General features: G+C 43.3%; 1 protein-coding gene across 1 annotated transcript; it reads right to left on the bottom strand.

Moving 5' to 3' along the window:
- On the bottom strand, positions 1-27547 carry LOC120990786 (SV2 related protein). Its single transcript, XM_040419689.1, is given in 17 exon segments — positions 1-966; positions 968-1096; positions 6654-6743; positions 7709-7790; positions 8318-8429; positions 9214-9321; positions 9994-10070; positions 11002-11075; positions 14833-14961; positions 17125-17250; positions 21070-21133; positions 21325-21449; positions 21548-21619; positions 24630-24728; positions 25341-25426; positions 27284-27444; positions 27486-27547. Coding segments are annotated over 17 exon segments (1674 nt in total). The 3' UTR covers positions 1-888.
- Between the last annotated feature and the right edge of the window lie 201 nt (positions 27548-27748).

Below are 27748 nucleotides of genomic sequence, written 5' to 3'. Positions count from 1 at the left end.
CATCAGATTTTTCCTGTGAAAAATATCTCAATCTTAGCATCCAACTGGTAACTGATTTGCATCTGTGTTCTGCCGACAGTGCTGAAACTTTAACATGGTCATTGCACCAAACACTGTTCGGGGTACCTGCTATATTGGTTGTCAGAAGTAATCTATGGAGAGATCTGCCATGGGACTTCCATCAGCACATCCGGAGCATGCCTAATGACTACTGAACGGGGTAACGTTTGTGTAGAAAATAACTGCATAAATTATATCCTCTGGAAAGATTGATGGTACGTTTTTGATATGCCTCCTATCAAATATGACTGAAGGAAATACATTTTACAACTCTATGTTCAAATAAACTCATTAGCATACAACTTAATTTCATGGAGATAATAAATGTAAAGGGAGTCTAATTAGGTAAGTGGCCGTAAAGTTTTATAGTCTATAAATTAAAGGTCAGAATAATTATGTTTAGATGCAGTGTGAAGACATATTTGTCTCCAGATGGAAATAAAAGAAACGGCAAAAGGCATTGTTCGGCATCCAGAAGCCATGACGCATCCAAAGCAAGTGAGTCGTTTCAGGGTAGGATCACATCCAGTGCTGACTACCGCTTTTGTTGTTAGAGCTAAAAATACAACTTGTTATTTGATTGTTTTCTTAAATTAATAGTAATTAACGGAATCCATTTCATCCCTGAAACTTCAGTACTGCACATTTTTAACCCTTTAGAAGACTATAAACAATTCCTTTTCCCATTACCTTAATAGTGCTGTTTTTTTTTTGTAGCACCTTGACCATTGCTGTTCATTCTTTAATTCATCCATGTAATGGTACAGTAGATGTGAGATTGAAAGGCTATCTGTGTGTGGGTGGGTGAGCAACAGGTAAAGTGAGGGGTCATTCTTGTGAGCCAGAGTTTGAAGGAGTGAACCCCAGAATTGTGTGCACTCTTCCCACCATCTCCTGACCCCATTCCTCTGTGGCTAGACTCTTGAAGGCCTCGGCCTTTGGTTTCAATGGGGAGGAAACAAGCAGCCAATGCTGCCAGTAGACAACAGCCACTGTATACCAACACTGTGAGATATATAGAAGACTCGAGCATCACCTGGAGACAGACAAAAAGAAGCATAACTAGTAAGTGCGAGTTACTTTTCTTAACCCAACCTAAAGCCGTTGTCTGAGTTATTGACCCATGCCAATAAATTGTATAAGATAAAAAATAATCCTATACTCACCTGTTTCTCCCGCATTGTTCTCAGCACCACAGCTCCGGTCTTCCTCCGTTCTTTGTATGCAGGCTGAAGTGGGTGACATCCTGGTACCTCAACATCACCGGCCACGTTCTTGTATACAAGGAATTGGAGGAGGACTGGAAATGCAGACATCTGAATGGCGTAGGAGAAATAGGAGTATTTTTTACATTTTTATTACTTTATACAATTTACTGGCATGGGACAGAGTTTTAAATAACTTGGCAACCCCTTTAAGTCAAGAACCACTTCCTATAATGACAATATAGTCTCCATATTAGAGTGCATTCACATGACCGTACTTTTAGGTCCGCATCCGTTCCGCAATTTTGTGGAACGGGTGCAGACCCGTTCATTTCAATGAGGCCGCAAATGATACGGACAGCACACTTTGTGCGTCCACATCCGTAGTTTCCGATCCGCAGCACCGCAAAAAAGATAGAGCATGTCCTATTCTTGTCCGCGGACAAGAATAGGCATTTCTGTCAAAGGGGCCGCTGCTACAGTTACACGGCCGGATCCGCAATTTGTAGACCGCAAAATATATACGGTCGTGTGAATGTAGCCTTACTATGATAAATCAGGCTGCCTGGCAGAGTAGTATGCTTGAATGCATGTGTCTAAATTGACACATGGTGAATTCGGCCTGTAGAGGGAAGTCAGGTGGGCGTATGTATATGGATATATATATGTATATGTATATATGTGTGTGTGTATGTATATATATATATGGGCCTATAACTGCCCATGTATGCCCCAGGTTTATAATGAGTATATATAGGTGCGCTCCAAGTATCTATATACATACAGTACAGACCAAAAGTTTGGATACACCTTCTCATTCAAAGACTTTTCTTTATTTTCATGACTATGAAAATTGTAGATTCACACTGAAGGCATCAAAACTATGAATTAACACATGTGGAATTATATACATAACAAACAAGTGTGAAACAACTGAAAATATGTCATATTCTAGGTTCTTCAAAGTAGCCACCTTTTGCTTTGATTACTGCTTTGCACACTCTTGGCATTCTCTTGATGAGCTTCAAAAGGTAGACCCCTGAAATGGTTTTCACTTCACAGGTGTGCCCTGTCAGGTTTAATAAGTGGGATTTCTTGCCTTATAAATGGGGTTGGGACCATCAGTTGCGTGAGGAGAAGTCAGGTGGAAACACAGCTGATAGTCCTACTGAATAGACTGTTAGAATTGGTATTATGGCAAGAAAAAAGCAGCTAAGTAAAGAAAACGAGTGGCCATCATTACTTTAAGAAATGAAGGTCAGTCAGGTCAGCCCAAAAATTGGGAAAACGTTGAAAGTAAGGGCTATTTGACCATGAAGGAGAGTGATGCGGTGCTGCGCCAGATGACCTGGCCTCCACAGTCACCGGACCTGAACCCAATCGAGATGGTTTGGGGTGAGCTGGACCGCAGAGTGAAGGCAAAAGGGCCAACAAGTGCTAAGCATCTCTGGGAACTCCTTCAAGACTGTTGGAAGACCATTTCAGGGGACTACCTCTTGAAGATCATCAAGAGAATGCCAAGAGTGTGCAAAGCAGTAATCAAAGCAAAAGGTGGCTACTTTGAAGAACCTAGAATATGACATATTTTCAGTTGTTTCACACTTGTTTGTTATGTATATAATTCCACATGTGTTAATTCATAGTTTTGATGCCTTCATAGTCATTGAAAATAAAGAAAACTCTTTGAATGAGAAGGTGTGTCCAAACTTTTGGTCTGTACTGTATATATACTTAAATGCGGCCAATTTTCCTAACCAGCCCTGCCCCCCCTCCTGCATGCCAGTTCCTGCAGGGGTTGGATATGTCTCCAGGTGGCTGGTGACTTCAAAGGCTAAAGGATCAATAGATCTGAGGCTTTTGTTGAGTTTCCCCAGCTTATCAGCCTAGTTACTCTGCTCTCCCCCACCTTGTGTTTATGACATGGCTGGGCGTGTGGTGCTGCTAGCCTCAGGGGGCCAACTGGCTGTCCTGAGTGCAGGCATATGTCACAGTCACACTATGATGTCACAATCCTGAGGAGGGGGGAGGCGAGCTGTTTCTGAGGCTGATATTTGAGCCCCAAGCCAGGAAACACGGGCTCTCTTGGAACTGGACTACAAACAGAGACACATGGCAACAGTTTCCTGAAGGAAGAGAGGCAGAGCCGCACATGCCCCTGGAGATGGCTGAGTAACCCTTTCCCTCCAGACCCCTAATACCCCTGCCCTGATTTACCCCTATTTATCTGCATAACCCCGGCTGCTGAACTCCTGCAGTCAGTATTTACCCCTGCAGCATTAACCTCAGCCCTGTCTGCCTCTGCCCATATCCTTAACTCCTGCATTCCCTGTGTTCAGTCCCAGCATACCCTTGCTGGGCTGTAATATCCTGGTCCCTGCAATAGCCCCAATACCCCTGACCCAGGTAACCCTGGGTTTACCCCCTTTATGTCCATCATCCCCTGCACTGTGATTATCCCTACATTGCAGTGATTGTGTGGTTACAGCCCCTCTTTAACCCTTGCATTGCTGGGGCTGTGTTGACCCTGTATTCCCTGAACCTGTACTCATGGCTACATACCCTTTCTACCCCGTAGGGACAGTGAGTAGCCAGGCGGGTGGGTTGCTGCTAATAAATGTATGTAAGTGTATTGTATAGATAGTGTGTGGGGTGAAATGGGATTGAGTATCATCTGTGTTGTAGGTGTTTATTGTAATATTTTTGCTGTACTGTGATGTGTGCGTCTATATGTATATACACTGCTCAAAAAAATAAAGGGAACACAAAAATAACACATCGTAGATCTGAATTAATTAAATATTCTTCTGAAATACTTTGTTCTTTACATAGTTGAATGTGCTGACAACAAAATCACACCACAGAAAAAAATGGAAATCAAATTCTTTAACCCATGGAGGTCTGGATTTGGAGTCACCCTCAAAATTAAAGTGGAAAAACACACTACAGGCTGATCCAACTTTGATGTAATGTCCTTAAAACAAGTCAAAATGAGGCTCAGTAGTGTGTGTGGCCTCCACGTGCCTGTATGACCTCCCTACAACGCCTGTGCATGCTCCTGATGAGGTGGCGGACGGTCTCCTGAGGGATCTCCCTCCCAGACCTGGGACTAAAGCATCTGCCAACTCCTGACAGTCTGTGGTGCAACGTGACGTTGGTGGATAGAGCGAGACGTGATGTCCCAGATGTGCTCAATTGGATTCAGTCTGGGGAACGGGCGGGCCAGTCCATAGCATCAATGCCTTCGTCTTGCAGGAACTGCTGACACACTCCAGCCACATGAGGTCTAGCATTGTCTTGCATTAGGAGGAACCCAGGGCCAACCACACCAGCATATGGTCTCACAAGGGGTCTGAGGATCTCATCTCGGTACCTAATGGCAGTCAGGCTACCTCTGGCGAGCACATGAGGGCTGTGCGGCCCTCCAAAGAAATGCCACCCCCACACCAATTACTGACCTAATGCCAAACCGTCATGCTGGAGGATATTGCAGGCAGCAGAACATTCTCCATGGCGTCTCCAGACTCTGTCACGTCTGTCACATGTGCTCAGTGTGAACCTGCTTTCATCTGTGAAGAGCACAGGGCGCCAGTGGCGAATTTGCCAAACTTGGTGTTTTCTGGCAAATGCCAAACGTCCTGCACGGTGTTGGGCTGTAAGCCCAACCCCCACCTGTGGACGTCGGGCTCTCATATCACCCTCATGGCGTCTGTTTCTGACCGTTTGAGCAGACACATGCACATTTGTGGCCTGCTGGAGGTCATTTTGCAGGGCTCTGGCAGTGCTCCTCCTGTTCCTCCTTGGCACAAAGGCGGAGGTAGCGGTCCTGCTGCTGGGTTGTTGCCTCCTACGGCCTCCACCACGTCTCCTGATGTACTGGCCTGTCTCCTGGTAGCGCCTCCATGCTCTGGACACTACGCTGACAGACACAGCAAACCTTCTTGCCACAGCATTGATGTGCCATCCTGGATAAGCTGCACTACCTGAGCCACTTGTGTGGGTTGTAGACTCCGTCTCATGCTACCACTAGAGTGAAAGCACCGCCAGCATTCAAAAGTGACCCAAAACATCAGCCAGGAAGCATAGGAACTGAGAAGTGGTCAGGTCACCAACCTGCAGAACCACTCCTTTATTGGGGGTGTCTTGCTAAATGCCTATAATTTCCACCTGGTGTCTATCCCATTTGCACAACAGCATGTGAAATTGATTGTCACTCAGTGTTGCTTCCTAAGTGGACAGTTTGATTTCACAGAAGTGTGATTGACTTGGAGTTACATTGTGTTGTTTAAGTGTTCCCTTTATTTTTTTGAGCAGTGTATATCTATAACCATTGATCTATAGATATATATAGATATAGCGTATTAGTAGACTATTGTGTAATAAATATTTTATTATTTAAGGGCACAGTGTCTGGTCCATTATTATAGTACCGTGAGGCGCAGGCAGTTGGCTTTCAGCGCAGCGTGCAGGCAAGGCGAGGGTGCATTTGTTATATTATATTAAGAGAATAAATAGGCGGGGTCACAGTAGATGACTCACGCCTATTTAGGAATATTAATTATTGGTATTTACATAAATATTGGTAACTAATATTCCCCCTTAACACGGCCTATTTAAGACCAAATATAGGACTGCAGCTTCAGTTTCCTACCCAGTTTTTCATGGGGAAGACACTTGTAACACTGAGTAGTACAGCTGCAGTGGCAACCACACAACACTCGGGCCTGTTAACCACAGGACTTGTGCAAAAGACTTTTTGGATGCTGTACGGTTGTTTCAGCAATTGCCCCAACTAGCATGCCACCACCATCTATCAATGCCCAATGTAAGATCAGGCAGGAGAGCAAACATACAGTTACACTTTGCTATAGGGCTCATTTGGCTTACAGATATCTCCCATGACCCGGTTATTGCCATAGGGAGAGGGGAACAAGTGGCTGTGAGACACATCTATTGGCACTTATTACCAAGGGTTATAAAGGATTTGATGGGTCAAAATCCCATCTTCCTGATCCTTGTTTTCCCAACAGTAGACACCCCTATATGCATTATATTGTCAGTTGATTCAGTAAGCATCATTTGATCCACTGATAATTATGTAAAGTTTACTGTCACTCCAAGTTGGTAAAAAATAAACTAGAAAGAATGATCAAAAATCTCTTTGGTTGTTGATAAAGACATTTTTGTGACATTTCCAATGCGGCTACTAACTTGAACTATTCAATATATGAATATACATAGAGGTTATTGACCACATGGGCAACGAGGCAGTCAAGTCACTGCTGATTAATTCAAATGAATCCTCTTCTCTCCTAGATACTAAAAATTATAATTCTCCATCACTATGAAAAATGATAAAATTGTAGGTTTGTCTCTCACTTGCAATTTTACCTGTGCAATAAAAGGTGTAATTAATGCCCCTACACGCGCCATCCCACTGCATGTTCCTAGACCTAGTGCTCGTGTAGCTGTTGGATAAACCTACAAAGGTAAAAGATGCAAAGGTAAATAATAATACAGCAAGATACAAAGAAATAGATTCCCTAAATTTTTTTTAACATATTCTCCAAGAGCAATGATTAAATGGGTGTTCCAGAAAGATATTTTCATTTACAGCCACTGCTCTCTAGTATGGTTCAGACTATACGATATACTTATGTTAGGGTGTAACACTCATGTACATATGGTACTATCCAAGGGCTGGTTTATCTAACCATTAATTCAGAGGCATAACTATATGGGATGCAGACTTGGCAGTGACTCCAGGGCCCTGGTGCCTGATGGAGCACAAAGGCTCCTCTTCCACCTAAGAGGACACCAGTATTATATTGTATATGGGAGACCCAGGAGCTTCAAGTAATGCCTCTGCATTTGTTCGTCTAGGTAAAATTTTCAGATATACAGTACATAGCTATACACAGCTGTCCATGGGCGTAACTATAGCCATAGCAGCCATTGCACTTGCTATGGGTTCCAGAGGTTTGGGTGCCCAATTAGGTGCAAGATTATTGTACTTTTTTGTGAGGACTAATGATATAGCCAGTGTCGGACTGTGGTTCCTTGGGCCCACTAGAAGAAATTATTCTTAGGGTCCAACCTTTATATCATCAATAAAGTCTAATAGGATTTGAATCGAAGACCCTTTTGGCATGTGATTAGCTCCAAAGGCCAAATGGAATTTTTCTCCTCGACCTTTGAAGCCCACTATGGTTTCAGAGACTGCTACTCTGCTGGGCCAGTCCAACAATGGATATGGTGGCTTTGTGCTATATTGTGGGTTTTCTGATATATGGTGCTATAATGCATTATCTTTAATTATTGCTATTTATGCTGCTGTCTTAATTTTCTTACACTACGTGATGGGTCCCCATTTTATTTTGCTATAGGGCCCTATGAATTATAGTTACGCCCCTGCAGCTGTCTTCATGGTGTAGCCATGGACCTACCTCTGGTGTGTAAACATAGGCAGCTTGGAATCCACCTGAAATGAAAGCTCTTGCAATGAAGAGTAAAACGGTAAGGACATTCCTAGAACAAAACAAAAGAGAGAGGCGTTAACCAAGACAAAGAGATTACAGATATACCCTAAAATCAGTGTTACTTTTAAAGGGGTTATCCAAACCCTATAATGACCCCCCCCCCAATGCCCAGACCCCTCATATATAGGTTATACCTACCCCACTTCCCAGCACCCACGCCGATCCTGATCCCTGCATGGCCACTGCTGCATCTCTCCGCCGTGCAGATCAAAACATCCAGCGATGGGGAGAGTAGCCAATAGCAGGCCATGATGAGGATGAGCTTCCCCAGTGTCACCGAGATGCTAGGGATGCTAGTAGATGCAGAAGCGGGTGAGGAGGAGCGGGGTAAGTATTACCTATATGTGGAGCTCGGGCATTGGGGGGTTCATTATAGGGGTTGGATAACCCCTTTAGGATCTTTTTAGAAATGGTCACTTTGATAATGGTTTCCGTCATTAAAAATACTTGCAGTAATTAAAATGTCCTTGTACATTTGTTTTACTATTTGAAAAATGTAAAAAATATTTTACATACCGTCCAACACAAAGGAAAAGAAGAAGGGAGCATAAGGAGAAAACAAAGAAGCAGATGGCCATTGTCTTTTTCCGGCCTAATCGGTCAATGATCCACAATGTCACCAACACACCTTGAATAAAAAAAAAGATTTAAAAAATCTGATAATTCGAATGGTAACACAATTAAAGTGGTTGATGTGGTACATATCAGCCTAGGCCCAGACATCAGTTGTGTCTGTCTATTTATTTTTTTGCAGTCAGACACAACTGATATATGTGTATGTGCACAGGTCCGGCATCTATAGATTCATATCTCCAAACAAAAAAACGCAGCATGTAGAAATTTTCTGTTCACGCTATTTGATATCCAGCATCATAAGTGATGCACCAGATGAATTTGAACGATAACATAGAAAACTAAAGGCTCTTTCACACGAGCGGATGCCGTGCGTGGAATCCGCTGCTTGAAAGACAGCCAAGCCCCGTTCCGGACAGCAGAAGCAAGGAGCATTAACATGATTGATGATGCTCCGTGCCGCTCTGTGATCTTTTTACTACAAAATCACATTGAGATAAAGTTCTCACTGTGATTTTGTAGCAAAAAGATTACAGAGAGACACGGAGCATCATCAATCATGTTAATGCTCCATGTCTCTGCTATCCGGAACGGGGCTTGGCTGTCTTTCACGCAGCGGATTTCACGCACGGCATCCGCTCGTGTGAAAGAGCCCTAAGGGGTCAGTTCTAGCTTCAGTTTGCCTCCGGTGTTTTCTTCACCACACCAGAGGAAAGCTAAGCAGGACTGCCAGATAAATGTGAAGGGAGCCTTAGAGGCAATAATTGTGAAATGTGTAAATGGTGAATATTGCCTATGCATACTAAGTCAACATCTGCGACTAATCTAAGTCCACTGACCTGGGAATTCAGATAACGTGGTCCATAATAAATCTTTGTAATCTTCCACAGTTAAATATTCACAGGAGAGACTACATTTTGGCTTGACTGCCTTCCTCCGGCTGGAAACTAGGTTAAAGAATAGAAATAGGCATGTTTGAGTGAGTTTGGTATAGAAGAACTTGACTGGCTTCCTCAGAGCTCTGACATCAACCCCAAAGAGCACCTCTGGGATGAACTAGAATGGAGATTGTGAGCCAGGCCCTCTCGTCCAACATCAGTGTCTGACCTTACAAATGCTCTTCTCGATGAATTGATAAGAATTCCCACAGACACATTCCAAAATCTTGTAGATTGTCATACCCAGAAGAATGGAAGATGTTTTAGCTGCATAGGGGACCAACTCCATATTAATGTCTATGGATTTAGAATGGGATGTCATAGAAGCTCTTGTAGGTGGAATGTGTAGGTGTCCCAATACTTTTGTCCATATAGCGTATAAATAGTTGACCTGCTCAAATATGGAAGAGTTCAATGTACGTTACACACAATAATAACTGATTTGTTGTACACACCCATCTTTTGGTTGTAACGATTTTTGGGAGTCAGCTATGGCCATTGGTGCTGTGAAAGATTTACAGTGTGTGAGCCTTTAAAGAATGTAAGGAGGAGCCATGTGTCTGTATTTGGTGGAAACCATAGTATGTCCATCAAACTGGCAGCCTTCCATATTAGAGGATTCAATAATTAAAATGCAGTGATGTTCACTGAAACAGGTAAATGACAGAATTTACTACTTACTGCTGCATGCATCTCCAGCTTGGAAAAGTTCTGTTGTTAGGAGAACCAGCCCATAATATGAAAAGGCATTGGAAAACCTGTAATAGGAAATTAGATCTATTTTATCACCTCTGCTGTAATCTCTGAAGATGATTAGGTATCATTCTCTGTACACAGGTTGGACTGGACCACGAGCGTACCATAGGATCCTCCAGTGGGCCCAAGTTCTGACACAATAATGGACCCCATATAATACAGGACCCCTAAGGGCTCCAAAATAATTTTGGAACTGATCTTGGAACCAATAACTACTAGATACTGTATCATATTAAACCTTATAGACGCATATGCAATGTCACAAAAATGACTTAAAAGTGAATGTTCATATGCCCTGTGTACACAGAGGCTAGGCCCTCAGATTAATGTTCTTTGGTGGGTTCAATGAACTTTTATTCTGGTGCTATCTGTTCATAACAATCCGTTTGCTCCTGGAATTGTCTGTCAGTGCCACTAATGAGGTTGTTCAGAATAAATAAAAAAAAGGCTGCTTTTCTTTAAAAAAAACATGCCACACTTGTCCACGGGTTTTGTGTGGTATCGCAACCCAGTCCTATTCACTTCAATAGAGCTGAGCAGCAACACCACACATAACTAGATGATATTCACAGATGCGGCACTGTTTTTAGAAGAAAGCAATCAACCACTACAACCCCTTTAAAACTTGTCTCCTCCTCCCCACACATTGATAGCTTCCCCTGAATGAGCGTGCATCCAAGGGAACACCGACAATCACTGCATGTTGAGCGGTAGGACTTCTGGGTCAATGTTTTTTGAACATACACTTTTTAATGTCCATAAATACTAAAGCATAGAGGTGAATACAATATTATAGTTTGGTGCATATCCATACAATATCTAGAGTTCTGAATAATAAGATCAAGGCTCTTATTATGTCTATATGTTAGATACATAGTCAATGATATAAAGATCAATGAGCAGTTAATGCAGATAAGTTACATAACTACTCACCATATGAACCAAAGCAACAGCGTTGTGCATCTGAACTGAGGTGAAAAAAGGTCCTGTATTTTACCACGATCCTCCTACAAATATGAAAAGGAGTTCAATTTAAGACCCTTAAAGGGGTTATCCGAATTCTAAAAGATCCCCTCCATTGCCTGGGCCCCTCGTATACATTATACTTACCGGTATCCTGGCACCAAAGTTAATCTGGATCCCTGCACGGCCACCGCTGCATCTCCCCGTCGCGCGGATCAAAACATCCGGCGACAGGGGGGAGCAACCAATTTCAGGCCCCCCTTAATTTGGATAACCCCTTTTAATGACCATACAAAACCTTCAGTTAGGCCTCATGCGCACAATCGTAAGCAGTCATTGTTTGAGAGTGGGAACAGCGGTACCTTGCTCTCTAGGTTTATGTGTTATCCGTTGTCATCGTTGCTATCTATCTGAATATATTTTAGGTTACTTTTAATAGGATGGCTCAGTGGTTAGCACTGTTGGATACAAATTAGTCCAAGGGCAACATGAGTATGGAGTTTATATATGTTCTCAGCTTACACAGCTTTATGGGTTAATTTGGAGTTTAGATTGCGAGCCCTAATGGAGGCAGGGACTGATATGTGAATGACAACAAACTCTGTACATCGCTGTGGAATATGTAAGTGCTATATAAATGAATAAGATAAAAATAATGAAGCTGATGTTAAGATGTAGATGCATGCAGATTTTTCCTGTACTCACAATGACTTCAATGTAAAAAAAAAGGGTCTATTGTTATGTGTCTGCACCAACCTGTCTGAAAAATGTGGTGTAATTTGGTGCAACGAGGGTTTTTACAATTTATTTCCATCTGGAAGAGGGGTGGGGCTTATCTGGAGGGGGCCCGTCACTGCACAAAAAAGGTGTGGCCTAAGATGGACCATGCATAAAATTCTGTCTCAAAGTAAGGCAGACAAAATTGTCTATCCCTACACCAGATGTATCATCCAGTCTGAGTCCCTGTGATAAATTTGGTCTTGACAGCCTGGGGGAGATTTATCTATCTATTTATATATCTATGATAGTCCACTGCGCTGCTGCAGGATGCAGTGGCGTTGCGAGGGGGATTGTGGAAGCGCTCATCTCCATAGTCATCTGTATTTCCGATACAGATGGATGCTGCGGCGGGGCAGGGGAGGGAGAGGCGTGTCCCTTCCCTGTTCTTCTGATAGGCTGCCGACACTAGGCCGGCAGCCTATCAGAGGCCGGTGCAGGCGGAGCCGTACAGCGCAGGACACGGGCCGGAAGAGGCCTGCATCCCATCGCTGACATGGAGGTAAGTATAACAGTTTTTTTTTTTATATGTACAATACTTTTACTGGCACATGATTGGGGGGGCTCTTGTTACTGGCACATGATGCGGGGGCTCTTGTTACTGGCACATGATGGGGGGCTCTTGTTACTGGCACATGATGGGGGGGCTCTTGTTACTGGCACATGTTTGGGGGGGGCTCTTGTTACTGGCACATGAAGGGGGAGTGCTCTTGTTACTGGCACATGATGGGGGGTGCTCTTGTTACTGGCTCATGATTGGGGGGCATCTATGGAGGCACATTTTACTGGCACAATATTGGGGGGCATCTATGGGGGCACTTCTTACTGGCACATTGGGGGCAATTCTTACTGGCACATTATTGGGGGCACTATAGGGGCATCTACTGAGGCCACAAAGAAGGGGTATTTTATATGGGGGCTCTGTACAGTAGCATTTAATACTGGGACACATTATGGTGGGTACTATGGGGAAGGGGGGAGAGGAGTACTATGGGGTCATCTACAGGGGGCACTAAGAAGGGGTATTTTATACTTGCAAATTATGGGGGACACTGAGGGCATCTACTGGGGCACTATATATGGGGCATTTTATACTGGTACATTATAGGGGCCTTCGGAGGAAGGGGGAGAGTAGCACTATGGGGGCATTTACTGGGGGCACTATATAGGGGTATTTTATACTGGCACATTATGGGGGCACTATGGGGACATTAGCTCAACTGGGGGCATTACAAGGGGGTATTTTTTGCAATGTCACATTATAAGGAGAATTATTTTTACTGGGGGGGGCATTATGGTGGGCTTTATTACTCCCCCATAGTATGAGCCCCCTAGTAGCAGCGCCAGCCTCTCCCTTCTCTGTGACCCCTCTGCCCCTTCTCCAAGTCCTTATAATGAAATCTTTCTTATTAGGATAAAACACAACATCAGCTCCACCGAGCCCCCCAGCTAAAGTGTTGTCCGAGATCCCCAAGAGCCAAGCCAAGTAATTGTAAGTTTTCATGTGAAATATGTTTATGTTATACACATATAGCATAGACTGTGCCACACAATATACAGTATACCGCTACACTGTGTAGTCTGTTCTATAAGCACCACATTGTTTTGTGGCGGCGGACAGTGCCCCTCTCTCTGGAAGTGCCCCTCCCGAGACCAGGCTCTGGATCCGCCACTGCCCAATCACCCCTAACCCGTCGGCGATCTGTCTGCTTAGCCCCCCCCCCCCCCCCCCCCCCACGTCAGCCATCTGTTTACTATCCAAATACCCCGCCGCCCCCTTTACTGCTTGGGTCGGTCGGCAGGCTCAGTACAGAACGTGAAGGGACGTCAGCGACGGCAGGGTGGTGCTTGATGGACGTCCCCTACGTGACTTCTCCGCACAGGTCAGACCACGATGACCACACGAAGAAGCGGTCACCAGAAGAAATTGAACAGCATTTGGTGTCTTGGTCAGCCAGCCAGCGAAAGTGGGGTGCACCTGACCTAGGTGAGCTGCTGCCAGCAGGGGGGAAAGGGGGGTGCTGGGGCTCTAAGCTTGGGGGGGGGGAAGGGTCTGCTGAGCTAACAGATGCCCCCTTATGGCAGTAGCACCCCCATAGCCCCATATATGGCTAAAAAATTATTGCTTCGGGGAAGGGGGGACTTGGGGGGGATGACACCATTTTCTACCACGCCGGATGACACCAGCCCTAGCAACGCCACTGGCAGGATGTGCCTGATCTATGGCAAGGCGCAGGCCCCATTATGAATTAAGTGCATCCTCTGGCAGTCCGTGCTTCTAAACTGAAATCTACAGAAGCTCAGACCTGTCGTACATTTCTGTCTTCAGTTATGTATAAATGAAGATAAATGTGCCGAGACTGCTGGCCCCGCCACTCCTCACCCTTGCCATGCCCCCTTTTTGTAAATTGTCGAAGACTGTTGACAATGGTATTTTTTTTAGATCGGCTGCTCCATTGGGGTGCTGTGTCACTTGTTCTCTTTTCCTGCCGTGTATGCTAATTAGTAGAATCGGTACAGGGAGGAGGAGACGGACATGTTTCTCAATGGGCGTCACAGCCAGGGAGAAAAAACAGCTTACCTTCTCCCTGGCTGTGACGCTTTCTGCTGCGATTGGGCAGCTCACAGCCAAGGAAAAGGAGACGCCCCTTGAGAAATACAGACGTCTCCTCCTCCCTGTACCGATGCTACTAATTAGCATACAGGACGGCAAAAGAGATCGACTGGCACAGCGCCCCAATGTAGCAGCCAATGTGAAAAAAAAATTGCGCCGGGACATCTACTGATTATGCCCTACACTGCCAGGTACTAATATTGTTATGTCAGAACCAGTGAAAGGTCCACTTTAAAAAAATGGCTACGCTGCTTGCACCTTTTTACGCCATAAATATGGCCTAGGGAGATAATAAATCTCCCCCATGTCTAAGTTTACACCATCTATAGGATTAGTAAATGTGTCCTACACATCACCATTCAACAGCAACTACTAATATGATTATAACGTGAGGAAACGTGCACACTTACCTGCCTGGATAAGATAAGTTTTCCTAATGGCATTGGAGCACCATTCTCTGTTGCTATACGCTTTAAGGTAGCAAGAGCTTTCTCCTGATTTCCGGACAGGACATCATATCTAGCACTCTCCGGTAACCACTACAACATGATAATATGCATTAAGACAAGTAGCATTATTCTTTAAAGAGGATGTCCAGGTTCAGAGCTGAACTCGTACGTAAGCTTCCCTCCTCTCATTTACCATGTATGAGTGGAGCATCCGGGCATTTCTATCTCTGATGCTCCTCCTTGCCCTGTGCTGCATCACCCAGGGCAAGGGCTTTTCTTCACTACCGGTGACGTACGTGGCTTCACATGGGTATGCTAGGCAGACACTTCCGCCTAGCAGTAAGCCCAGTGACATCACCAACACAAATGGTTGGTCTTTAGCGCTGCCCTAAGTTGTTTTACAGGATCGGGCAGTGCTAAAGACCGCCCATTAGAACCAGTGATATCACTGCTAGGCGAATCCCCCACCTAGCATACTGAGAAACGGCCAGGTACTCACCGACAGTAAACAAACTGCCCTTGTCCCATGATATGCATTGCAGGGCAAGGGGGAGCATCAGAGCTAGAAATGCTCCGATACTCCACTCATACATGGTAAAAGAGTGAAGGGGGCTTTTGTCCGGGTTCAGCTCTTAACCCGGACAACCCCTTTAATACATGAATTACTCTCAGCAATGAGGATGACCATCTTTTACAAAATGTAGAAAATAGAATTGATCCCAGTGTATCTTGTTGATGTGTCTAGTGATATCCTGTAGTTGGCTCCTGCTTGTAAAAAATGTCATGAAATCCTGTGGTTTTTCATGACATTTTTCTGGCCTGGCCATTTTGTAGTCACACATTTTACATGCACTTTTTTCAGAGATGAGAAGTCTATAGGAAAACCCCCCAAAAATGCCACAATAACTGGAATAAATACATTTTCCACTTTTTTGGGCAGCATTTTTTGCAAACAGTGTGTTTGGCCACTAGTGTTTTCTTCATGGCGTTTTTCCCCTAATAGAGAAGGTGATGTCAAAATGGTGAAAAAAATGTTAAGTGCTACAGCATGCTGCATTTTTGAAAAGAAGCCAGAGAAGCAAAAAAGGTCATCTAATGAGCAAAAATGTCAGTAGCAAAAAAAAACATTTTTGTGACCTGTGTTTCATATTCCCTATAGATCTACATCTGGAGGTGGCGTTTTCACCACCCAAAAATTCTGCAAAAAAAAAAAAGGTGCCCAAAATGGGACTAAACATGCAAAATTGTAGTAAAAGCAGCAGCAAAAAGTACCCTTACAGAATGTTTTTGAAGAGTGCTGTTTTAGGCTACTTTCACACTAGCGTTGTTTTAATCCAGCGTTCAATTCCGACACTGGAACTGCCCGCCGGATCCGGAAAAACGTGTGAAAACGGATTACATTTGAATCCTGATCAGGATTTTGATCACAATGAAAAAATGCATTGGAAAAAAACGGATCCGCCATTTATGGACTTTAACTTTTTTTTCACATTTTTTGGGTTTAACATGCAAAAGCCGGATCCGTTTTGACTGAACACACAGCGCCAGATCCGGCGTTAATGCAAGTCAATGGGAAAAAGGCCTGATCCGGCGTTCAGTCAAAGTGTTCAGGCTTTTTGGCCGGAGGTAAAAATACTGCATGCTACGTTTTTCTGAAAAGCCTGATCAGTCAAAAAGACTGAACTGAAGACATCCTGATGCATCCTGAAGGACTGACTCTCCATTCAGAATGCATGGGGATAAAACTGATCAGTTCTTTTCCGGATTTGAGCCCCTAGGACGGAACTCAGCGCCGGAAAAGAAAAACGCTAGTGTGAAAGTACCCTTAGTAACTTGTTCTCCCTACTAAATAACTGATAGTCCTCGGGTTCACCGTTTAGTTTTCCGTTCTTCTGATCCGTCAGAAGAACAGAAGAATAAACAAAGTAACGGATCTTAGATGGAAATGGCTCAAATGGATGCAAAATGTGCAAAACTGAGCATAATGGATGCTTAAAATACAGGATCCGTTTTTTTGCTTATTTTTCTATTCTTCTGACAGATCAGAAGAACGGATGTGAACCTGGCCTCGATGGGTAAACTAGTTATTACCATTCTCCTGGTCAATGGGCTTTGTCCCCACACATCTCCAATCAGTGCTGACAGAGTCAGACTGTATAGGAACAAAGCCTGTTGTCCAGGGAAATGGTAACATCCAGTTTCTTTGGAATAAGCAGTTACAAATGCCTGTGATCGTCTATATTAAATACTTACAAAACACAAAACTGAAAACAGCATTAATGGCAGGGCTGATAGGATCAAGAGCCAACGCCATCCTAAGGTGGGCATCACAAAGATAGCCAGCAGAACCTCAAACACGGTGCCCACTGCCCAGAATATCTGCAAATAAGGAAAAATGTTGATCATTTAATATGACAGCCTACATGCAAATGATGAAGATGATGATGCTAAAAGTGATTAACCATATGTCATTCTAGAACAACTCCTTCAAATGGCTTATATTTAGGGATGAGCAAATCGACTTCGGATGAAACATCCAAAGTCAATTCGCATAAAACTTTGTTTCAATACTGTACGGAGCGAGTACTCCTAGCGAGACTTCGCAAACTAATAACCTCGGCTCATCGGAGCTAATACATTTTAATACTGTATGGAGCACTCACGAATGTTTCATCCTAAGTCAATTCGCTCATCCCTACTTATATTATTATAGTATACCCCAATTGTTAATGGGAAATCACTATAAATCATGCAACCTTTCAGTGGTCACTTTTTCTGTTTTATTTAGACATTTGTCATTTCATATATATACATATGTTCTTTTTCATACCCCTATCAATGACTCTCAACTTAATATTACAGTACCTTATAGCTTATTGCCAATGAAGAAAGTATGTTGATGCCATGTTCAGTGTGTATTTTCGGTGCATAAGCCAGGAAATGCTTCTGGTGTATGCGCCAAACATCTCCATATCCTAGGAGGTAAGGCTTCATTCACACAGACGTGTGAATGAAGCTTAATACCAGTTTTTACAGTACCTGTACCTGTATTGGGAAACATAGCCATTGCATAGATTCGGCTATAAGGCAATCACTTGCATATGTCTGTTATACATCAGGTGTATATGTCGGTAAATTTTGTTAGCAGGAACGCTGGGCACAGACACAGAACCCAGTGTGAATAACGGCTAACAGAGCTCTATTTACAGGTTACTTCTCCTATTACTGCTTGGACAGAAAGGGAGGTTCACTATAGGTGCCTTACGTAAATAGAATTAGAAATGTTGAGTCTTTTTCCCCCTTATCTATAAAATATACAGGATTTTAGGTTGTAATAAAGCTACACTTGGAATGATGCATAACATTAGATCTATGTCGGTTGAACCTGACTACTTCATCAGGCTTAGGCCTCATGCACACGACCGTTGTTGTGTTCCGTTCCGCAAAATGGGGTTCCGTTGTTCCGTGATCCGTTTCCGTGTGTCTTCCTTTATTTTTGGAGGACCACCAGACATAAAGGAAGGTAAAAAAAGTCTAAGACAGGTTTGCCATGCAAATGATAGGAATAAAAAGGACTCGGACGAGCAGACGCGGATGACAATTTTGTGTGCCCCCGTATTTTTTAGGGGTCCTATTGACTTGAATGGGTGCGCGAACCGCTTTCCGCGGACAAGAATAGAACACGTTATATTTTTTTGACGGACTGGAACCACGGATCACGGACGCGGATGGCAAACGGTGCACTATCCGCATTTTCAACGGCTCCATAGAAATGAATGGATCCGCATCTGAAACGCTAAAATCGTCGGAACGGACACGGAGACAAACAACGGTCGTGTCCATGAGGCCTTAGGCTGAGTTCACATCACCGTTTAGCTTTCTGTTCTTCTGGTCCATCAGAAAAAGAAAGATACATTTAAAAAAAAAAATGATTCTTTATTTTGAGCATCAGTTTGCATCCCTTTGCACCTGGTCAACCAAGTCCACTGCCTTGGAGTAACCTTTGATTCTGTCCTGTCCTTCAAACTGCACTTCCAATCCCTTTCTACCACCTCCAACTCAAAAATATCTCTTGCAAAAGTCTGCACAAATGCTTGTACATGCCCTCATCATCTCCCACCTAGGCTACTGTAACATCCTCTTATGTTGCCTCCCATCTAGCACCCTTAGGCCCCTTTCAGACAAGCGAGTTGCACGCATCGGACTCGCAATGTGAGTATGCGGCAACTCCCATTCTGACTCCCAGCACTGACGGGATCGCATGGCATTATATTGATTCATGATGCTATGTAACCCTTAGGCCTCTTTCACACGGGCGTCGTGTGTGAGGGACGGACAAAATGCGGGTGCGTTGCGGGAAAATGCACGATTTTTCCACGTGAGTGCAAAAGCGTTTTAATGCGTTTTGCACGCGCGTGATAAAAATCTGCATGCTTGGTACCCAGACCCGAACTTCTTCACAGAAGTTCTGGTTTGAGTTAGGTGTTCTGTAGATTTTATTATTTTCCCTTATAACATGGTTATAAGGGAAAATAATAGCATTCTTAATACAGAATGCATACTAAAATGTGGCTTTCGGCTACGTCTACACGACGACATTAGATAGGGCACAACTGCACTGCAACATTTATCGCGCGACATTTTGTTGCAGTGGCAGTCTGTGGTGTCGCACTGCAAAATGCAACATGCTGCGACTGCGACGCAACAGTCGCAGAAAGATCCATCTCGAATGGATTTTCTGCGACTGTTGCGTCGCAGTCGCAGCACGTTGCATGTTGCAGTGCGACACCATAGACTGCCATAATAAAAATTGTCGCGCGACATTAGTGCAACAAAATGTCGCGCGACAAATGTCGTCGTGTAGACGTAGCCTTAGGGGTTAGAAATAATAAACAAATTTAACCCCATCCAGTTGATAGCATAGCAGATCTCATCTTCTTTCTACTTTCTTCAGTACCTGGCTAAAGGACCTTTGATGACATCACTGCGCGCACCACATGGTCCATCACCATGGTAATGGACCATGTGATGAGCGCAGTGACATCATCAAAGGTCCTTTAGCCAGGTACTAAAGAAAGTAGAAAGAAGAGGAAATCCACATACGCGATCAAGTGGATGGGGTGAGTTAAATTTGTTTATTATTTTTAACCCCTCAATGGACATTTTACTAAGCATTCTGTATTAAGAATGCTATTATTTTCCCTTATAACCATGTTATAAGGGAAAATAATAAACTCTACACAACACCGATCCCAAACCCGAACTTCTGTGAAGAAGTCCAGGTTCGGGTCTGGGTACCAAACATGCCGATTTTTCTCACGCGTGTGTAAAACGCATTAAAACGCTTTGCACTCGCGCTGAAAAATCATGCATTTTCCCGCAACGCACCCGCATCTTTTCCCGCCACGCCCATGTTAAACCAGCCTTAGAGTTCTTGAATGTACTGGATGACACTGACATAATGCTGTTCTTGCACAGAAAAAAACTCTGGGGCACATTTATTAAGACCGGCGTTCTAGACGCCGATCTTAATAAAGGCCCATAGCTGGCGGTGGATCCGCAGAAGTTATGCAGAGGCGTAGGCCTCTTCATTACGTCGGTGCATCCAGTGCCAGTTCTAAATGTAAGACAGCTTCCGGGCTTTCCTACGTTTAGACCATTTTCTATGCCTAAAACAGGCGTAGAAAAGGATGAATGAGACGGGCCTGCAGGCCCATCCCCTTCCCCGCCCGCACCATGCCCGCAATTTTAGATCTGGCGTGAGCGGGGTAAAGTCGCAGATAGCAGCACAACTAACCGTTGCGCCACCATCTGCATCTGAAATACGCCTAATTTAGGTGTATTTCAGTACAGTAAATGACCCTCTCAGTGTACTCAGCAATTACGGTAATTAGAATTTCATATTTAATGATATTTTTTGTTCAATAAACATTTAAGATGTTGAGATAGTTTAAAACATTAAAGGGGTTTTCCTGGCTCATAATATTGATGATCTATCATTAGGTCATGAGTTTCCAATTGGTGGGGGTCTGACACCCGGCGCCAGATAAGTCCTGAGCATAGAACAGCGATATTGGGAGCTCAGAAAACCCCTTTAATAACTATAAAAAAAAACATCCAAGAACTGTGTATACTGTACTATATGGTGAAAGCAGTTTGCAAGTTGTCCTAAATTTATAGTAAAATTCATCTTCTTACCTCTATCAAAAGTATGCACTTTGCTCTTGCTTTCATAGGAAGAAACTCTGCATACAATGTCACGCTGGACGACAAAAAAAAAACATGCACTGTGAGAAATACTAAATATAAGGCCTAGATTTAGGGTTCATTCACATGTGAAGGTCACATTCCTCCAAGGCTATAGAGGGTCAATGATATGCACACTATAAACAAATATGCTCATTATAAAGAATTATATAAAATCAATAAAAGACTAATTAATAGGACACTTACGACTGAGGGACACCTCCAATCCCAAAACCAACTAGTCCTCTAAGCACAATAATCCAGCTGTAGACCGGGGCAAATGCACTGAGGATTCCATAATATAACGTCCAAAATACACTGATCTTCAGACCCTGGAAAGATGTAGCAACAGGATGAAAATCCCAACAAAATGTGACTTAACACAAAGGCATCCAATATACATTGAATGATATGACACTGCATCACTTACTGTTTTCCTACCATACTGGTCTGCGACATTTCCCCAAAGAGATGAGCTGGACATCATCCCAATAAACACAACCTGTTGAGAAAGCAGAACGCAAACATCATCAATCTCTGTGTCGCAGTGTCCTTTAGTCTCTGACGGTGGCACCTATCACCTGAAGATCTGGAGCTGAGAAGAAGACAGCTTTTAGATGTTTATTTGCTAATCTAAAGGGATGGAAAATATAGAGAATACAGAAAGTTTGATAACGCATATAATCGTCCAGTAAAGATACCTATTTTGGAAGGACCTCAAATATAAATAAAAAAAAAGCCAAAATCAGTTTGTGCATACAGCACTGTAACTAACACATTGTAATTAAATATTTATTAAAGGGTTTGTTCAAGGTAATTTTTTTAAAGGGTGTGAAGATAATGAAATACTACAAAAAACTGCATTGTCCTCCCCACCATTCTTTGTTTTCACGACTTCAGCAATGATGTGGGTGTATTTCTCACATGACCGCTACAGTCTTGTGCTGTATACTGCTGAAGATGGTGTTTGGCTCCAGCGGTCACTTACAGTATACCATATATATATATATATATATATATATATATATATATATATATATATATATATACAGTATATATACTAGCTGAAGGACCTGACTTCGCACAAGTTTTTTTCATACTAGGCCACGCCTCTAACTCCGCCCAAAGCATAATTACTGGAGCCACTGCGGCAATTTTTTTCTTGTGCTTCAATGTCCACAGAAATATTAGCACATAAATCATAAGATTATTGATATTTTAAGGTCCAAATTGCACCAAATAATTTAATTCTGGTCTGATATACAGGTAGAAACCATACAGATAGTTTAGTAAGGAGCAATTTAGTAAATGTATTAATGCACATCTATGCATATGGGACAAAGGGACTTGGGTCAAAAAGAGGGACACAGTCCCTTCAAAAGAGGGACACTTGGAAGGTATGTGTGTGTATGTGGAGACTAAGGATCTGCAAGCTTCTATTGGCTGATAAGGGACATGTGACCATGTGTATGGCAGTTAGGATATGAAGAGAAAGACCTGCAGGGTTGTATTGGCTAATGTAGGTCATGTGATGTGCCATATTTGCATTTTTGGGGGAATATCTCAGGAATGGTACATCCTAGAGAGCTGAGACCCGGTCTAAAACCTAATGTACCTGTGTGCCAAATTTTGTGATTGTAAATGCGACGGCGCGGATTCCTTACTACACTCCTTAATTTTCCTTAATACACTCAGCTTTATATAGTATATATATATATGTATTGTAAGAAGGCGCATGGATCCGTCGTTGATGAAAGGTATGTGTCACTAAGGTTCCTGGCCTCGGTGGAGTAAGAGCCAGTTTTAATGTTTTAGCAGCAGTTGCTGTTTGGCACCTAGCTATTTAGTATGGCTGTATAGCTAATCCGGGACGACTCTTACTGGGAGTAGTCAAAGTGCTGGGTGGGTGACTACTCCCCACGTTCCAGGCCGGGTCGACTGGCCTATAAAAAACCCAGCCGGCAGTGTCAGCTGGGTGTGATTACCTCTCTCTCTGACAGAGGAGCTCTGGCAATCGCTGGATTGGGATCTGAGCCGTGTGCTAGGCTGGAGGCCTGAGTTTGGGAGGCCTGCTCTGTCCTGATCAATGGCGATCGGGTGTGAACTAACACCTGGCATAACAGGTGACTGTGTTGCTGTATGAACTGTCTAGGTGGGAACGAACACCAAAACTGCAAATGGACTGTCGTACTGTTTTGTTGCCATAAGAGTGAATAAAACATTGAAGTTTTTTTGAGTTACAAACTGGTCTTTGCCTCTTTATGCGTCTGCTTGTCCTGTCTACCAGAGCGAATGCCTGCCTACAGTATATATATATTTTTTTATAGAGTAACTAAACTTTTGTATGACTTTTTGTGAACATGTCCCTAATGCCCTAATAATAGTTTTTGTAATATAGTTTATTAATGTATTTTGATTCCACTTTTTCCTCCCTTATGCGCACAGTCCCTGCTTTTAAAATTCACTTCTCTGACAGCTCAGCGGTGTACAGAGTACGGACTGTACAATTTATCAATGGGGCTGCAGCGCAGTTAGTACTGGCAGGAGCGCACATTGCTGCTCCTGCCCGTACTCCCTGGATGATTACTAACTCTTGGCATAGCACATGGGTACTCTGCACCTATGTACTATGCCAGGATTAGCTGAGCGGAGCCGGCTCCTGCCTCTGCCTGCTCTGCTAAGCTAAGAGCTGACATGCAAGACTCTTAGCTTAGCGAAGCAGGCAGAAGCAGGAGCCGGCTCCGCTCAGCCAATCCTGGCATAGTACATGGTTACAGGGTACCCATGTGCTATGCCAGGAGTTAGTAATCCTCTGGGGAGCCCGGGCAGGAGCAGCAATATGCTCTTCTGCCCGTACTCATTGTGCTGCGGCAACATTGATAAAATGTACACTCCGTATTCTGTACACCGCTGAGCAGTGAATTTTAAGCGCACAGGGAATGGTACGCTTTAGGAAGGAAAAAGTGGAATAAAAATACATTAATAAACTATATTACAAAAACTATTAATAGGACTTTAGGGACATGTTCACAAAAATCATACAAAAGTTTAGTTACTCTTTAATACATTCAGTTCCAACCAATATGAATTTTTGCAGTGGTCACTAAAGGGCCCTAGTCTTGGCCACCGATCATAGCAAACAATCAGATATCACCGTTGATTTTTGCAAAGGCGCTCTGAATTTTTTTTTAAATATTTGGACAGCCCCTTTAAAGTTTAGTAACTGTAAATCTGAGGCTGGCACAAGGTCAAGGGAAGAAATTGATGTTTTATAACCACTCCTGAAGACACAGTTAAACATTAATTTTTCGTGATAACACTAAACAGTTCAATTACCAAGGGCATTGTGGTATACATTCATCACAGAGCTACTGCAGCCACCCATTTTATATTCAATACCTATGCCAGCAATGCTTTGTGCTTACACGGATAAGTGCAAATCCTTGGGCTGATAATTATGTCAATGCAACACCTGGAATTGAATCCAAGAACTGGTCAGTACATCTGCTTACCGACGTTAGCAAAGCAACCTGCCAACTGGGCAGTCTCCATTCACAGTGGAGCTGTGGAGCCAGGATGCTAAGAATCATCATTTCCATTGCATCTGCCATCTAAACAAATAGAGATCAAAGGATTAAAGAGAGAAAAAATAAAAGCTATCATGTGGAAACTAGCAACAGTTCAAGGCTTAGTGATACAAGAAATCACATAGTGACAACACAGATAATATCCCTCAATACTTGTGAAGGACCTGTAACCTTTCCTGACATGTCTTTTTTTAACAATTACTTGCAGTCTGTAATGAAGGACCAGCTGGGTGCTACCCATTGGGGGGTGGGGTGTCTGATACTGGCAGCGCTGATTGGATAGTGTCAGACTGTGCAGGGACACACCTCCAACTGGTAACACCCATCTGAACCTTCATTGCAAACTGCTGGCTATTCATTCATAACTTGTAGAAGGAATAATAGAGGAATGGCACAAAACATAGTTATACGCATAGATGCTGCAGAATTGTTATTTCATGGGAAATGCAAGTAGTTGCCAAAAGTCAGGAGAAGTTACAGGTCCTCTTTAAATACTGTTAAACATATTGTATTTATGTTTTTTTTTGTACGGTACATACCGTTGTGTGTACTTTATATACCTGATGTATTTATATGCTCAATAAAAAGAATAAAAAAAAAAAAAATACTGTTAAACTGTAAAACAGAGTTACTTGCCCAGGCCAGTCCCGTAAGGATTGACAGCTTCCACTGAAATTTCCCAAATCCAATTGCTTCCACGGCATCTTCCACCATAAATGTGTCTGCAAGGAAGAATTAAAAATAATATTTTCTGTAATCTTATAACTGCAAAATACTTTGAACCATGCATGCTCCTGCACATTTTCTATTTAAAGCCTTCCTACTGCATGCTCTGATAAGGAAGAGTTCACATCTGCGTTTCATTTTCCGTTCGTCTGATCCATCGTCAGTTAGGCCTTATGCACACGACCGTTGTTTTGGTCCGCATCTGAGCCGCAGTTTTTGAGGTTCGGATGCGGACCCATTCACTTCAATGGGGCTGTCCGCATCCGTTGCTCCGTTCCGTGATCCGCAAAAAAATAAAATAACCTGTCCTATTCTTGTATAGCAAAAAAATAAAGACTGGGCAGCACCGCAGTAACGCTTGTATGTATAGAGTGCCAGCAGCTGTGAGGACGATCCACCCCCAAAAAATTATCCAAATGAAGAAAAAATTCCACAGCACATCAAAGGGCGTAAAATCCAAGTAGAAACTTTATTCACCAGACAGCGACGTTTCGGTCCACTTGCTGGGACCTGCACAAGCAGTGCTTGAGAAAGTGGATCCTGTTGCACATTTGAGCATCCGTTTGAGCCATTTCCGTCTGTATGCAGGACCTTTTTTTGCATTTCTCAGATGGAAATGTTAAACAGATGCCAAATGAGCATAACTGATGCACAAGATCCATTTTTTTACAGAACCCTTGTTTTTCTGTTCTTCTGACGGATCAGAAGAAAAGAAAATGGAACTGTGACGTGAACTCTGTGGCCACTGGTGCACTGACTAAGAAACTGACAAGAAGCAGACACGTGGCTCCCTGTCAAAGCGTAGAGTGGAGATTGGGAGCCACGGGTATGTGGCATACATTTCTTAAACCTATCTAGATGGGTTTAGACTTTAAGGGGGAAAACAGATACAATCTTCTTATTGATCTTTAAGGACTGTATCACACATCAGTGAATCATGGACATTTGCTGTCTGTGGTCCCTATGGACAACACACTTACCCATTTTAATATGTGTATTCACACATCAGTGGTTTTGCACAGACTGTGGGTCCATAGTGACACCATGGAGGCATGCCCAGTTTTTGTCTGTGATTACAAATCCCTCACGCACAATATAATCTATGGGTCTGTGAAAACCATGGACACAACACAGATGGCATTGATGTTTGGTCCATGGTTTTTATGGAGCATTGGTAGTAGATGCTCTGGAAATTAACTTTCAGCCTAGCAGAGTTCGTGGAATATGGATGACACACAGAGGGAAACAAAACGGACACATGGACCCTTCACAGACATCTGGATGAACCACTAATCATTTAATCGTGGATGTCTTCACAGACAGAGACGTGTAAAAGAGGCCTATAAAGGCGATCTTGGACTATGCTTCCATTTAATCATTACTGGTTTATAAAAGACGAGTAAAGGGCTTCTCTGCAACTGGGAATCAATGACCAGGAAGCCGGAAATGGTGTAAAAGTAAAAAAAAAAACAACAACACTCACTTGTTCAGAGGGTTCCAGCTCCAGTGCCAAGTGCCCATCTTCACCTCATCTGGTCCCTGCTGGATCAGAAGTCTGACATGCACGTCACAACTGCTGACTAATCAATGTCTTTAGCGTTGACCTGTGCAGGAATAGTACACTATTGAGGTCACCATTGAGGCCACTGATTGGGCAGCAGCAGTGACATGTACGTAGAAGGTATGTCATGCTTCCAGTTAAGCATGGACTAGAAATAGTGGAGTTGGGAGCTCAGCCCTGGACTTGGAACATTCTGAGTTTTTTTAATTTCATTTTTGACCATGCCTGGCCCCTGATTCATTGGATCACAGTTTCCGAGAACCCCTTTAGGTGTTAAAAGCAATGTTCTTACCATCAGTAGGGTTGGCAAACTCTTTTGGCACTGTGGTTCCATCTTCCAGCTCCACTGCTTCCAAATCTGTGTGGACAGGTCCAATTTGAATTTCATGCTCTCCAGAGATGTTGTCCTCTTCTGATCTGGCACTTTCTCCAGTTCGACGGAATTTGACAACACTGTAAAGAAATTTTTTACTTCAGTAATTTTACATAATAACTTTATGTTAGAGGCTTCCAATGAATCAAGGTTTACTTTTTCTTGTTGCTGTGAGGCATCCATCACTTATTCAGATCATAAACTGTCTTACGGGCCCTTTACACAGGCTGAGAAAGATCTTCGCTAACAAGCATTAGTAGTAACGCTCGTTATGGATGATCTGGCGGTGTAAACGCACCGCCGATTACCCGATTTGGATCGTTAGTGCAGCACAAAAATCCTCCCCTTACTCTGAAGGAGCTGGAAATTCAGTGGTCTCCTCCA

Source organism: Bufo bufo, chromosome 2 (genome assembly GCF_905171765.1).
Source record: "Bufo bufo chromosome 2, aBufBuf1.1, whole genome shotgun sequence".
NCBI lineage: Eukaryota > Metazoa > Chordata > Amphibia > Anura > Bufonidae > Bufo > Bufo bufo.
The sequence above is the reverse complement of the archived record's forward strand: the minus strand, read 5'-3'. Positions and strand labels throughout refer to the sequence as shown.